General features: G+C 43.4%; 1 protein-coding gene across 1 annotated transcript in view; it reads right to left on the reverse strand.

Moving 5' to 3' along the window:
• LOC310788558 (voltage-dependent T-type calcium channel subunit alpha-1H-like) overlaps positions 1-15,000 on the reverse strand; it is a gene marked incomplete at both ends in the record, with an annotated part of 117,707 nt that overhangs the window by 32,320 nt on the left and 70,387 nt on the right. Inside the window, 5 exons of the mRNA XM_083650091.1 lie at positions 1,470-1,538; positions 1,689-1,812; positions 2,833-2,936; positions 11,698-12,054; positions 13,374-13,654. Coding sequence (XP_083506217.1) covers positions 1,470-1,538; positions 1,689-1,812; positions 2,833-2,936; positions 11,698-12,054; positions 13,374-13,654 — 935 coding nt within the window. The remainder of the gene's footprint in view (positions 1-1,469; positions 1,539-1,688; positions 1,813-2,832; positions 2,937-11,697; positions 12,055-13,373; positions 13,655-15,000) is intronic.

Consider the following 15,000-nt stretch of genomic DNA (forward strand, 5'->3'; position numbering starts at 1 on the left):
GTCATCAGACACCTGCTGTTACAGTAGAGACACCTGCTGTTACAGTAGTCTGTCATCAAACACCTGCTGTTACAGTAGAGACACCTGCTGTTACAGTAGAGACACCTGCTGTTACAGTAGTCTGTCATCAGACACCTGCTGTTACAGTAGTCTGTCATCAGACACCTGCTGTTACAGTAGAGACACCTGCTGTTACAGTAGTCTGTCATCAGACACCTGCTGTTACAGTAGTCAGACACCTGCTGTTACAGTAGTCTGTCATCAGACACCTGCTGTTACAGTAGAGACACCTGCTGTTACAGTAGTCTGTCATCAGACACCTGCTGTTACAGTAGAGACACCTGCTGTTACAGTAGAGACACCTGCTGTTACAGTAGTCTGTCATCAGACACCTGCTGTTACAGTAGAGACACCTGCTGTTACAGTAGTCTGTCATCAGACACCTGCTGTTACAGTAGAGACACCTGCTGTTACAGTAGAGACACCTGCTGTTACAGTAGAGACACCTGCTGTTACAGTAGAGACACCTGCTGTTACAGTAGAGACACCTGCTGTTACAGTAGTCTGTCATCAGACACCTGCTGTTACAGTAGTCTGTCATCAGACACCTGCTGTTACAGTAGAGACACCTGCTGTTACAGTAGTCTGTCATCAGACACCTGCTGTTACAGTAGTCTGTCATCAATCAGCGAGCTGCACGATCACTGGACAGGCGACCTGTCAATCACACCCCAAAGCATAGTCTATCTACTTCATCATGTTACTCGAAATTGGACCATCATTTACAAAAATAACTTTTGAGACCATAAACTCATTTTCCCATTGACTTCTATACAACCCCCCCCCCATCCTCGTACAGTTGTCATGGAAGGTGAAATTAGCTATAGAGACCAAAAATAAACATGTTTATTTCTGCTGTAAAGTCGCTTGCAACCAGTCTTGATTGACCATTCGAGGAACTTGGTACTTCTGCATTGGCTTCATTTTTCCAAGACGGATGTTGCTGCTTGAGCAGAATATACATACACAGAATATATATATACAGAATATATATATACAGAATATACATACACACAATATATATATACAGAATATACATACACACAATATATATATACAGAATATATATATACAGAATATAAATGTTCATGTATGGGATAGATGCTCAAACCTGGATATAATCATAGAAAATCATGCATTCAAATTCAGAATGCTAAACTAAGGTAAGGACCTTTATTGAGACACAGATTGCTTGTTGAAGGAAAAGGAGTGTATGTTTCTTTGTGTGGTAATTTTTTTTTTATCGTTTTGATTTGTATATTTTCTGCTGAGATGTCCTCCTAAACCCCTCAGGGCTTTTAATCAGACCTGCACAATGTTTTCTGTCTTTATCTTTTTATGACTAAACACAGTTTGATGTGTTTTATCACTAAACTAAACTCAGTCATAATGCCTTCCATGGTGTTTACCTTAACAGTCATCTCGGCCAGGAAGATCACGGTGAAGACATAGTTGGACACACTCAGGAACACTCGCTCCTAAAGGGACAGGAGAAATACAAGTCCAGTTTTTACCTTTTCATCTTTCACCGTTGATCTCAAGAATAATTGTGCGTGTGTGTGTGTGTGTGTGTGTGTGTGTGTGTGTGTGTGTGTGTGTGCGTGCGTGCGTGCGCGGGCGCATCTCACCGTGCTGTGAGGCTGTATATCAGGTCTCTCCAGAGCGATGGTGATGCAGTTGAGGAAGATGAAGACCAGAACCACGTGGTCGAACATCTTGTGAGAGATCATACCTTGGCACCACACACGGAACCTGAACACACGCACGCATGCACGCACGCACACACACACACACACACACACACACACACACACACACACACACACACACACACACACACACACACACACAATCAATAAAATCTCCTTGCTTAGTTAAATGTATTGACCAAACAATTAGCAGTGAGAAAGCAGTAAAAGGAAGAAAAATGAGAGGGTAGAAAATGGTAAACGAGGGAATTAAGAGAAGAAAGGACAAGAAAAGGGGAGTGGAGAGGAAAAAGGAGTGAGAAAGCAACACCAAGTGTAGAGAATCCTAATACAGCCCTTAAGCTGCCTACAGACGGTACGATTTTAGCAATCGTATTCACCTTATGTTCAGACGCGGGGGTGGGCCAAATTCTTCCGGGTTGTGTTAACACTTCCGGCGGTCACGGCGCCAAATATAAAAGAACGTCGAGGACGAGAGTTGTTTTTGTAGCGGTCAATGCAGGGGGTAAAACAAAGAACGTAGCCTACTACTTTGAGCTCGGTACACAGCAAGCAAGCGGAGTATCCACTGTTAGCCAGGTCAGATAACGTTATCGTCAACAATGACGAGCACTTTCTTGTAAAACATACCTGGACTCCAACAAAGAAAGCTTCAGAAGGTTTTCTCTCCTCCGAGCGCAGCTCGAGCCACTTACGTATAAGACCCACAGACGTTAATGTAATTCCCTGGAATGCAAGAATTAACGAGCCAGTTACATGGCGTTGCATTCTTATACATTGCCGTTTGCTTTTATTTCGTATGTTGCATGCAATTGGCTAAATTAGTAATTAATTCAGACTTAGATGATATTGGAGCAGCCAGCCATTTTCTTTTTCTTTTGCCGGAAGTCGTCACACGACCACACAACCGGGTCAAATGGGCGTGGCTACATAAGGTGAATACGTTTATTGCAATGGGCACTAAAAATAAGGGGCAGTGTGTGTGTGTGTGTGTGTGTGTGTGTTTGCGCGCGCGCGCGCGTGTGTGTGTGTGTGTGTGTGTGTGCGTGCGTGCGAGACCCACGGGTTCTCTGGAGAGAATATGTAGAGGTTCCACTCCTCGTGCTCTTGGCACCAGCGGGGCTTCCTGTTAAGGAGGTCCTTCTTGACCCGGAGCCACACAGAAGCCTGCGGGGGGTCAAAGGTCAGCAAACACAACAACAACACCAACAACAACAACAAAGTGATCATTATCATCATCCAAACGGTTTAAATGACTGTGTGCATCTGTGTCGCTTTACAGTCAAAGAACCCATTGAAAACAACAGACTGTGTTGTTGATGCCAAATGGGGAATTCGCACTCGCCCCCTCTCATCAATTACACCATGCTGGATAATGCATAAAAGAAAAACAATGTATTGTTTAAACTCAGCCAACAGAGAGTTCCCACTGTATTGCTTGCTTTAGCCTTTTGGCATTTAAATCTATGGGGGCGCAAGTGTTTTCTTGCATATGCACGGTAGAGATGGAGATAAGTGTTTTCTTGCATATCCACAGTAGAGATAGAGATAAGTGTTTTCTTGCATATGCACGGTAGAGATGGAGATAAGTGTTTTCTTGCATATGCACAGTAGAGATGGAGATAAGTGTTTTCTTGCATATGCACAGTAGAGATGGAGATAAGTGTTTTCTTGCATATGCACAGTAGAGATGGAGATAAGTGTTTTCTTGCATATGCACAGTAGAGATGGAGATAAGTGTTTTCTTGCATATGTACGGTAGAGATGGAGATAAGTGTTTTCTTGCATATGCACAGTAGAGATGGAGATAAGTGTTTTCTTGCATATGCACAGTAGAGATGGAGATAAGTGTTTTCTTGCATATGCACAGTAGAGATGGAGATAAGTGTTTTCTTGCATATGCACAGTAGAGATGGAGATAAGTGTTTTCTTGCATATGCACAGTAGAGATGGAGATAAGTGTTTTCTTGCATATGCACAGTAGAGATAGAGATAAGTGTTTTCTTGCATATGCACGGTAGAGATGGAGATAAGTGTTTTCTTGCATATGCACGGTGGAGATGGAGATAAGTGTTTTCTTGCATATGCACGGTAGAGATAGAGATAAGTGTTTTCTTGCATATGCACAGTAGAGATAGAGATAAGTGTTTTCTTGCATATGCACAGTAGAGATGGAGATAAGTGTTTTCTTGCATATGCACAGTAGAGATAGAGATAAGTGTTTTCTTGCATATGCACAGTAGAGATGGAGATAAGTGTTTCTTGCATATGCACAGTAGAGATGGAGATAAGTGTTTTCTTGCATATGCACAGTAGAGATGGAGATAAGTGTTTTCTTGCATATGCACAGTAGAGATAGAGATAAGTGTTTTCTTGCATAATGCACAGTAGAGATGGAGATAAGTGTTTTCTTGCATATGCACAGTAGAGATGGAGATAAGTGTTTTCTTGCATATGCACAGTAGAGATAGAGATAAGTGTTTTCTTGCATATGCACAGTAGAGATGGAGATAAGTGTTTTCTTGCATATGCACAGTAGAGATGGAGATAAGTGTTTTCTTGCATATGCACAGTAGAGATGGAGATAAGTGTTTTCTTGCATATGCACGGTAGAGATGGAGATAAGTGTTTTCTTGCATATGTACGGTAGAGATGGAGATAAGTGTTTTCTTGCATATGTACGGTAGAGATGGAGATAAGTGTTTTCTTGCATATGCACTGTAGAGATGGAGATAAGTGTTTTCTTGCATATGCACTGTAGAGATGGAGATAAGTGTTTTCTTGCATATGCACGGTAGAGATGGAGATAAGTGTTTTCTTGCTTTTCTCTTTTGTGTAAATACAATGAATATAAAACAATTAATTCCAGTATATCCCACAGCTATCATGCATTTACTTTTCCAAAAGAAAAAAGGTGCAACAGAACAGGGGCTCCAGATGCTAAATGGCTAAATCTGTTACAGAGCATCTCTTCCCCTATGGGGTTTAATGTTTTTTTTGTATATGTCCCTGCCAAATAAACTAATAAAATAAAATAAATAAACATCAAAATGTTATCCCTGGACAAGGAGTTTATAGCCTACTGTATAGGTCTAGAGCCCAGACCTTCGAAGCCATGCCCTCTACAGTTGTGGATTTGGCTGTTCTTGAGTAGATGAGGAAATTAGTTTGAGTTGACTCAGTTTGAATATCGTAGTTTACACACAGAGTCCGTTTTTTTTTATCCGCCATCCGAAAAAAAGAAATCATTTTGCACAGAAAACCTTGCACACTGGTCCGATGCGTTTTATTATTATGTTCGTCGTTCTATTCGCAATACGAAACAAATAGTCCTCTCCTGTATCCACGTTACAACGTGACTGACAGATAGCAGCAGATCTGCAGCAGGCAGCAGTGATGTGGACTGCAGCTGGTCGGGGAATCATGTACTGGACACAGGGCTCCATACCTTCACTTCGCCAAGCCGGCTGTGTTGCGCTGTGGCTGGGGAGAGACAGGGGCCGGTGAGGTGAAGCGAGCCGCTCAGACTGGAGTGGACTCCAGCCGAGCGGGACTCGGCAACGTACCCTGCCCCTCCGCAGCTTATTTTCGACTTGTGACAAACTGTACAATTTCCACAATGAGGAGGACATGCTGGCGTGTGTTTCCTTTTGGCTGCTTGGGGTGCGCGCACGTCCCGTGAACGCATGCATCGTGCAGCTGCAGGTAATTGACCAAACAAAAAAAGGGGAAAGCCGACCTGACCGGACTGACCGGCGCCGGCCACCGGTCGAGGCCGATCAGCTGAAAATCGGCCATTTCCGGTCACGTGCCGATCGATCGGTGCATCCCTAGTTTTCTTGCATATGCACGGTAGAGATGGAGATATTTGGACGAGAGCAGGCAGAACTTAGCTACAGTCCATGAGCTCAAAAGCAAGTGTGGTGAAACTCATTAAAGTTTGTAATAAAACAAATAGAAGCTTCGTGCACAGCTTCTCTACCTCCACATTCTAATTAAAAACGGCCTTAAAGTTAAGCCTTACAGACATGCTGCCTGTGGAAGTGTGTGTGTTAGAGCTGCAACCATTAGTCCATCAATCGATTATTCGATCGACAGAGAATTTATCGCCTTGCTATTTTTAGAATCGATTAATCATTTACTTTTTAAGAAAGAAAGAAAGTAGACACACACGTCCCTAACGTGCACACACACAGAAACACGTGTAGACACACACGTCCCTAACGTGCACACACACTGGCGGGGGGCCTGGCGTTAAGCCTCCCATACTCGCTGCGTCCAGGCCGGGGAGAGGCCTTTGCTTTCACGCCTTTGTAAACTCAATTTGGAGCCACTGATACCGTTAACACTGTCGCAACAGAGGTCATCCAAAACCACCAGGGGGATCACACCTCTCTCCACACACACACACACACACACACACACACACACACACACACACACACACACACACACACGCACACACACATGCACAGTATGTACGCAAGTTGTTTTAGACCCACAGAGAAAACAATTACTGCCAAATCCGATCAATTACAGCACGACAATTAGCGACCCTGCGGGCCTTTGATTTTTTGAGCACACACGCACACACGCATGTGTGGATGTTTGAGCCAAATCTCTATTATAAAAGGGAGCATGTGGACAATGTTCTCTGTTTCAATTTTGTCCCGGAAGTGATGTCATCAGTGATGTCACTTGAGCAATTGTGCATTGTGACATCACTGATGATGTCATAGGCGTTGTGACATCATCAGTGATGTCATAAGAGCAATCGTGATGTCTGTCATCATTTCAAAGTAAGTAAAGTAAAGTAAAGAGGTCTGTACACATCATTTCAGAGGTATGTACACATCATTTCAGAGGTCTGTGTACACATAATTTCAGAGGTATGTGTACACATCATTTCAGAGGTCTGTACACATCATTTCAGAGGTATGTGTACACATCATTTCAGAGGTCTGTGTACACATCATTTCAGAGGTCTGTGTACACATCATTTCAGAGGTATGTGTACACATCATTTCAGAGGTCTGTGTACACATCATTTCAGAGGTCTGTGTACACATCATTTCAGAGGTCTGTGTACACATCATTTCAGAGGTCTGTGTACACATCATTTCAGAGGTCTGTGTACACATCATTTCAGAGGTCTGTGTACACATCATTTCAGAGGTATGTGTACACATCATTTCAGAGGTCTGTGTACACATCATTTCAGAGGTCTGTACACATCATTTCAGAGGTCTGTGTGTACACATCATTTCAGAGGTATGTGTACACATCATTTCAGAGGTCTGTGTACACATCATTTCAGAGGTATGTGTACACATCATTTCAGAGGTCTGTGTACACATCATTTCAGAGGTCTGTGTGTACACATCATTTCAGAGGTCTGTGTACACATCATTTCAGAGGTCTGTACACATCATTTCAGAGGTATGTGTACACATCATTTCAGAGGTCTGTGTACACATCATTTCAGAGGTATGTGTACACATCATTTCAGAGGTCTGTGTACACATCATTTCAGAGGTATGTGTGTACACATCATTTCAGAGGTCTGTGTACACATCATTTCAGAGGTCTGTGTACACATCATTTCAGAGGTATGTGTGTACACATCATTTCAGAGGTATGTGTACACATCATTTCAGAGGTCTGTGTGTACACATCATTTCAGAGGTCTGTGTACACATCATTTCAGAGGTCTGTGTACACATCATTTCAGAGGTCTGTGTGTACACATCATTTCAGAGGTCTGTGTACACATCATTTCAGAGGTCTGTGTACACATCATTTCAGAGGTCTGTGTACACATCATTTCAGAGGTCTGTACACATCATTTCAGAGGTCTGTACACATCATTTCAGAGGTATGTGTACACATCATTTCAGAGGTCTGTGTACACATCATTTCAGAGGTATGTGTGTACACATCATTTCAGAGGTATGTGTACACATCATTTCAGAGGTCTGTGTGTACACATCATTTCAGAGGTCTGTGTACACATCATTTCAGAGGTCTGTGTACACATCATTTCAGAGGTCTGTGTGTACACATCATTTCAGAGGTCTGTGTACACATCATTTCAGAGGTCTGTGTACACATCATTTCAGAGGTCTGTGTACACATCATTTCAGAGGTCTGTACACATCATTTCAGAGGTCTGTACACATCATTTCAGAGGTATGTGTACACATCATTTCAGAGGTATGTGTACACATCATTTCAGAGGTATGTGTGTACACATCATTTCAGAGGTATGTGTACACATCATTTCAGAGGTCTGTGTGTACACATCATTTCAGAGGTCTGTGTACACATCATTTCAGAGGTCTGTGTACACATCATTTCAGAGGTCTGTGTGTACACATCATTTCAGAGGTCTGTGTACACATCATTTCAGAGGTCTGTGTACACATCATTTCAGAGGTCTGTGTACACATCATTTCAGAGGTCTGTACACATCATTTCAGAGGTCTGTGTGTACACATCATTTCAGAGGTCTGTACACATCATTTCAGAGGTCTGTACACATCATTTCAGAGGTCTGTACACATCATTTCAGAGGTCTGTGTGTACACATCATTTCAGAGGTCTGTACACATCATTTCAGAGGTCTGTACACATCATTTCAGAGGTCTGTGTACACATCATTTCAGAGGTCTGTGTGTACACATCATTTCAGAGGTCTGTACACATCATTTCAGAGGTATGTGTACACATCATTTCAGAGGTCTGTGTACACATCATTTCAGAGGTCTGTGTACACATCATTTCAGAGGTATGTGTACACATCATTTCAGAGGTCTGTGTACACATCATTTCAGAGGTCTGTACACATCATTTCAGAGGTCTGTGTACACATCATTTCAGAGGTCTGTGTGTACACATCATTTCAGAGGTCTGTGTACACATCATTTCAGAGGTCTGTACACATCATTTCAGAGGTCTGTGTGTACACATCATTTCAGAGGTCTGTACACATCATTTCAGAGGTCTGTGTGTACACATCATTTCAGAGGTCTGTGTACACATCATTTCAGAGGTCTGTGTACACATCATTTCAGAGGTCTGTGTACACATCATTTCAGAGGTATGTGTACACATCATTTCAGAGGTATGTGTACACATCATTTCAGAGGTCTGTGTACACATCATTTCAGAGGTCTGTGTACACATCATTTCAGAGGTCTGTGTACACATCATTTCAGAGGTCTGTGTACACATCATTTCAGAGGTCTGTGTACACATCATTTCAGAGGTCTGTACACATCATTTCAGAGGTCTGTACACATCATTTCAGAGGTCTGTGTGTACACATCATTTCAGAGGTCTGTGTACACATCATTTCAGAGGTATGTGTACACATCATTTCAGAGGTCTGTACACATCATTTCAGAGGTCTGTGTGTACACATCATTTCAGAGGTGTGTGTACACATCATTTCAGAGGTATGTGTACACATCATTTCAGAGGTCTGTACACATCATTTCAGAGGTATGTGTACACATCATTTCAGAGGTCTGTGTACACATCATTTCAGAGGTATGTGTACACATAATTTCAGAGGTCTGTACACATTATTTCAGAGGTCTGTGTACACATCATTTCAGAGGTATGTGTACACATCATTTCAGAGGTATGTACACATCATTTCAGAGGTATGTACACATCATTTCAGAGGTATGTACACATCATTTCAGAGGTATGTGTACACATCATTTCAGAGGTCTGTGTACACATCATTTCAGAGGTATGTGTACACATCATTTCAGAGGTCTGTGTGTACACATCATTTTAGAGGTCTGTGTGTACACATAATTTCAGAGGTATGTGTACACATCATTTCAGAGGTCTGTACACATCATTTCAGAGGTCTGTGTGTACACATCATTTCAGAGGTATGTGTGTACACATCATTTCAGAGGTATGTGTGTACACATCATTTCAGAGGTCTGTGTACACATCATTTCAGAGGTCTGTGTGTACACATCATTTCAGAGGTATGTGTACACATCATTTCAGAGGTCTGTGTACACATCATTTCAGAGGTCTGTGTACACATCATTTCAGAGGTATGTACACATCATTTCAGAGGTATGTGTACACATCATTTCAGAGGTATGTGTACACATCATTTCAGAGGTCTGTGTACACATCATTTCAGAGGTCTGTGTACACATCATTGGAGAACAAGCCAGTGTGCAAATAAAAGGCTGACGGAACGTGCCGTCGCCACTGCAAACTGATCAGGAGGAGGTTTACTAACGGCGAGGGGTGTCCCCGAAAAAACTCGCGATTCACCGTGTCGATGGAAAGACCCCGAAGACACGGATCGTAGTGGACTCATCTGAGTAAACACAAACTGATGTAGAAAGTAATTGCCATAAACAAACGCTGTTGGAAAGCAGCTGGCAGCAGCCATCTCAGCACAGTCGGGGATGACTTCAAACTGGAGAGCGAAAGCAGTCAAACAGCTAATTGTGCTGCCTTGGGAGGGGAGACAACAGCACAGCCAATTACTACAGGCAACCGCGCTCGTTTGAAGGAACACCATTAACAGCCAGTTTCTAGTACACGTCTCCGCCGAAGCAGCAAACTCAAACGAAAAACAAAGATGAATTACCTCACGACAATGAGGTAAAGCAAAAACAAGGGAGGGTTCTTATTGAACTTGCTTGGGGAATCTTGATGGACCAGGACAGATGGGGACGCCCCTACTAGAGACATTACCTGTGTGCTATACACACACACACCCACACACACGGGCACACGCACACGCACACAGACACACGCACACACACACACACACACACACACACACACACACACACACACACACACACACACACACACACACACACACACACACACACAGATAGACGTTCAGACTGTCTTGTCTCGCCTGCATGTCTTTCTCTCTTACTTTTCTCTTACAGTATTTCTCTCTCTCTCCCTCTCTCCCTTTGTCTCTCACTCACTTCAAGGTTCCCAAACCTCACAAATGTGTAGCTTCATCGCCGAGCACTCTACATTTAGTTTCAGACGCACATCTGAGAAAAGTTTGCCAAAAGACACATGAGAAACAATTATCATTTTTAGACTTGGTTTGCAGGATTGTGTTTTGCTATCTCGAACATAAGGTTGATGACACACTAGAAGATTTTAATCATCAGACAGCCAGACTGGGTGTGCTACGCCCCATCTCACCCCACCTAAACTCTACTCTCATTGGCTAATTGTCGGTCTTGGATGAATCTGGACTTGCGAACATGCTTGATGTGATCAGGCTGTGGATTGGTTGGGATAGAATGGGATGGGAAGCTTGAATGTGTCAAACTCTCCACACTAATAGATCATCCAGGGGTTCCCCAACCTTTTCACACTAACAGATCATCCAGGGGTTCCCAACCTTTTTTGGCTTGTGACCCCACGTTGACGTTACAAAACACTAGGGACCCAAGACATCCAAATTCCGGTACATCGGTAATCAATCATCAATCATCATCAGTGATGTCACATGTAACATTATGCTGATTTGTTTTCCTAAGAATTCTGACTTTAATCTCAGAATTCAGAACATTTTCTCAGAATTCTGACAAAATCTTAATGCTGACTTTTTTGTCAGATTTCTGACTTTAATCTGAGAATTCTGACTTCTGACGACTCCATTTGAATTGCAGGCGTGACGCCAAGGTCGGGAACCACTGAGATCATCCTTTCTAACCATGGGTTTTTTTAAGCCTCAGGTGGGGGATTTTCCCTTTGATTGTGTATTTGGGCAAACTTGAGGTGAATTGGTCTGATAATGGTGCAGTGTGTCCTGTGCCTACAATCACTCTCTAAACATCCAACATCTCACTGGGCCAACTAGTCACTACACAGTTGGGGGACCTCTTAGAAACTGCTCAAAGACACTCACGTCTTCCTCCAGCTCGTCCTCCGGCGAGGAGTCTTCCTTGGGGTCCGAGTTCACGTTGGGCTCATAGGTCACGGTCCTCCCATTGCAGTCGCCGTACTCCGCTATTATGGACGGGCAGAGAGTGGACGCCTGCAGCAGCTCCAGGGACCCCGGGCGCGGCTTGCCCCCCGCCTCGCCCTCGTCCTCCTCCTCCTCCCCGCCCTCCCCTGACAGCAGGCTCTCCCGCTCTCCGCTGGCGTCTCGCCGCTTGAGGCTAGGCGCTCGGCCCAGGCTGTTCCAGCTGGAGCGCCGGCTCCCCCACGAGCTGCCCGGCCCGCGCGGAGGGAGAGGGGAGCGCCTGCCTGGACTCGAATGGCACTGGACAAGATAGGAAATACCAGTGCGTGTGTGTGTGTGTGTGTGTGTGTGTGTGTGTGTGTGTGTGTGAGAGAGAGAGAGACAGAGAGGGAGAGAGAGAGAGAGAGGGAGAGTTAGTTAGTTTTATTTTCCAAAGTGTCATGCACCATGGTGCCCAGCCCGCATGGGCAGGCAGAGAGACAGCTATATCACCTATATCAACCTTTAAAGAAAAAACCAGAAGGTAGATTTTTCTTTGAAGTTGCCTACAATTACCTTACGTGATATTGGGGTATCCATCATTTTAGAATTCAATACCCTTCTCTGCGACAAAATTCGATTATTTTTGAGTAAAGTGTTGAATGATAAACTACCCAACTCTCCAGCGGTGTGCCTGCTTGGACTGTTACCCAAAAAGATATGAGGTTGTCTGAATACTGAAGACTGTGTAGAATGGCTACGACAACAGGATGTCGAATTGCATCAAGGCGTTGGAAGTCACCCACCTTTTCCTGTTATTACCTTCAATGGAGCTAATGTTTCACCCAGAAGCATATGAAAGGGTGACTTATAGATTTGCAGAGACAGAGGATATCTTTACCAAGGTGTGGGGTCACTTTTGGATGACAACTGAAAGGACCAACGACTTTAATAAGGCTATATTCTTCTCATAATGTATGTTTTCTTTAAGGAAACATGGTGGATGGTTTATACCAGGGATACTCAACTTGCTTTGCCCGGGGGCCACTTTCGTGAAATGATAGAAGGCCAGGGGCCAGTTAATACACAATCAATATACATTTTTCTGTAGCGGATTGTAGGTTTTTGGGGTGTCAGCCGGAGTTTAGTCTGAAATATTAATTTGTGCACACCGGATAGTTAGTTAGGTTAAGTACCGTACATACATAAGTGCCTGGGTAGCGAGCAGACGGCGGTATTTGACAATTTAGCAGCTAAATCATAGATTATTGAAAGATATTCCATATTCCAGACTGAAATGCTATAACAGAAGTGTGAGTATTGGCCAGAATGACATGAACATTTGGACACTTATTCAGCGGGTATGTTGCATGTTGCATTCAGGTGCACTGTAATTTTTTTTTTTTTTTTTTTTTGGCAATTCCATTGCGGGGGGCATGTGGCCCGCGGGCCGCCAGTTGAGTATCACTGGTTTATACCATGTAAGAGCTGAAACTATGATACACACACACACACACACACACACACACACACACACACACACACACACACACACACACACAACAAATTAAATTCCCTTCAAATATATAAAAAGATACAGTATGGGACGAATTTCCAAATGACTAAGTGCCGTCCCTCACCAGAGAACGCTGGTCATAGGCCGAGGGGTCCATGGAGGCGGAGCTTCCGCGGCGAGACCCCCCGTGAGCACTCCCCGTCTCGGAATACCCTAACCCAACCTCATCGTACCGGGGCCCCGCCTCTCCGTAGATAAGCTCCTCCCCCAGGATGGACTCGGGGCCCAGCGAGCCCTTCGGGGTGGGCATGGGTGTGGCGGCTGTCCGCATGATTATGGGAGGAGCCAGCGAGCCCCGGTCCACGTGGCCGTTGGCTGTCATCATCAGAGAGTACATCTTCAGCTCTGAGGAGGAAGGAGGACCATCATCATCATCATCATCATCATCACAATCATCACCATCGTTTTCAGTAACACTGCAATACAGTTTGGAAACAAACGGCTTCAACAGACCTCCGGGTGCAACTGCCATTCGTTTTAAACAGAAATTCATGGTGAAACCAAATCCTCTTTGAACTGTAACTACTCCTTCATACTTTAAGCTAGACACTCCATTTAAACTTTAAACAAGTCAGCACTTTTAGGACTCTCTCACCTCAATTCAACGTTAATTTATCTTTCGTACTGTTTGAGAAATCGCAGTTTATGTTTTATACTTTTTTCAGCCTTTATAATGGGACCCTTTTTACTAAATTCATTTTAAAACTGCAACAGTTCACACAACTTTAACACTACATACATATATTATACATCAGACCCTTGAGCTACTTCTGCTCTCACTCAGAATGTCAAAATATAAGCGATGTGATGTATAGTTTTTGAGATATTAACGTTTGTTTGTCAGCTTTATTTCATACTAGTTAACTGCTGCAGTGGCACCCGGAAATGCTTTTTTGTTGTCGTGATGTCACGCTGATTGGTCCTATACGGGTCCCAAATTAACTGTTAGTTAATGCAGCATCAATAAGCATGATGTTTATTAAACCTAACCATTAACTAACCTCAGCCTAAGCCTTAATGAACTCACCCTAAACAATTAAATCATGTATAAATTAATACCTATTAACATGAAAATGATTACAGTACTAGACACATTAGTTAACTGTTAATTAAGGGTTATTAATACTTATGAAGAAGAAGAAGAAGAAGAAGAAGAAGAAGAAGAGGAAGAAGAAGAAGAGGTAGAAGAAGAAGAAGAAGAAGAAGAAGAAGAAGAAGAAGAAGAAGAAGAAGAAGAAGAAGAAGAAGAACTGGACGGACAAACCCGTCTTTATTGCCACACAACAACCCAACACACGCATGCTGCCTGCCAGCCACACACAACACACACACACACACACACACACACACGCGCCGACGGTGGCCAGTGAAATATTGTCTCTGCATTTATCCCATCTACTTAATTTAGTGACCTTTTATCGTAAAGTGTTACCTCATTTCAATAATTTTTTTGTCAACATCCCCCATCATCATCATCGTCATTTGCTGTTGTAAATCTTTGTTTATTACATCATGTTTCCTCTATTCTTTTCATTCTATCCTGAATCTCCTCTCTCCTCTGATGCCATGCATGGCTCAGCTCGGGCGAGCACCTACGGAGAAAGCTGAGCACCTAAGCTTATTGTATGCCAGCGGCCGGGGTCACGTTGACATTGATTTGACCTGCAGCACATTGCCCAGGTTGCACAAGT

The sequence above is a fragment of the Poromitra crassiceps genome, assembly GCF_964638095.1.
Source record: "Poromitra crassiceps genome assembly, chromosome: 13".
Taxonomy (NCBI): Eukaryota; Metazoa; Chordata; class Actinopteri; order Beryciformes; family Melamphaidae; genus Poromitra; species Poromitra crassiceps.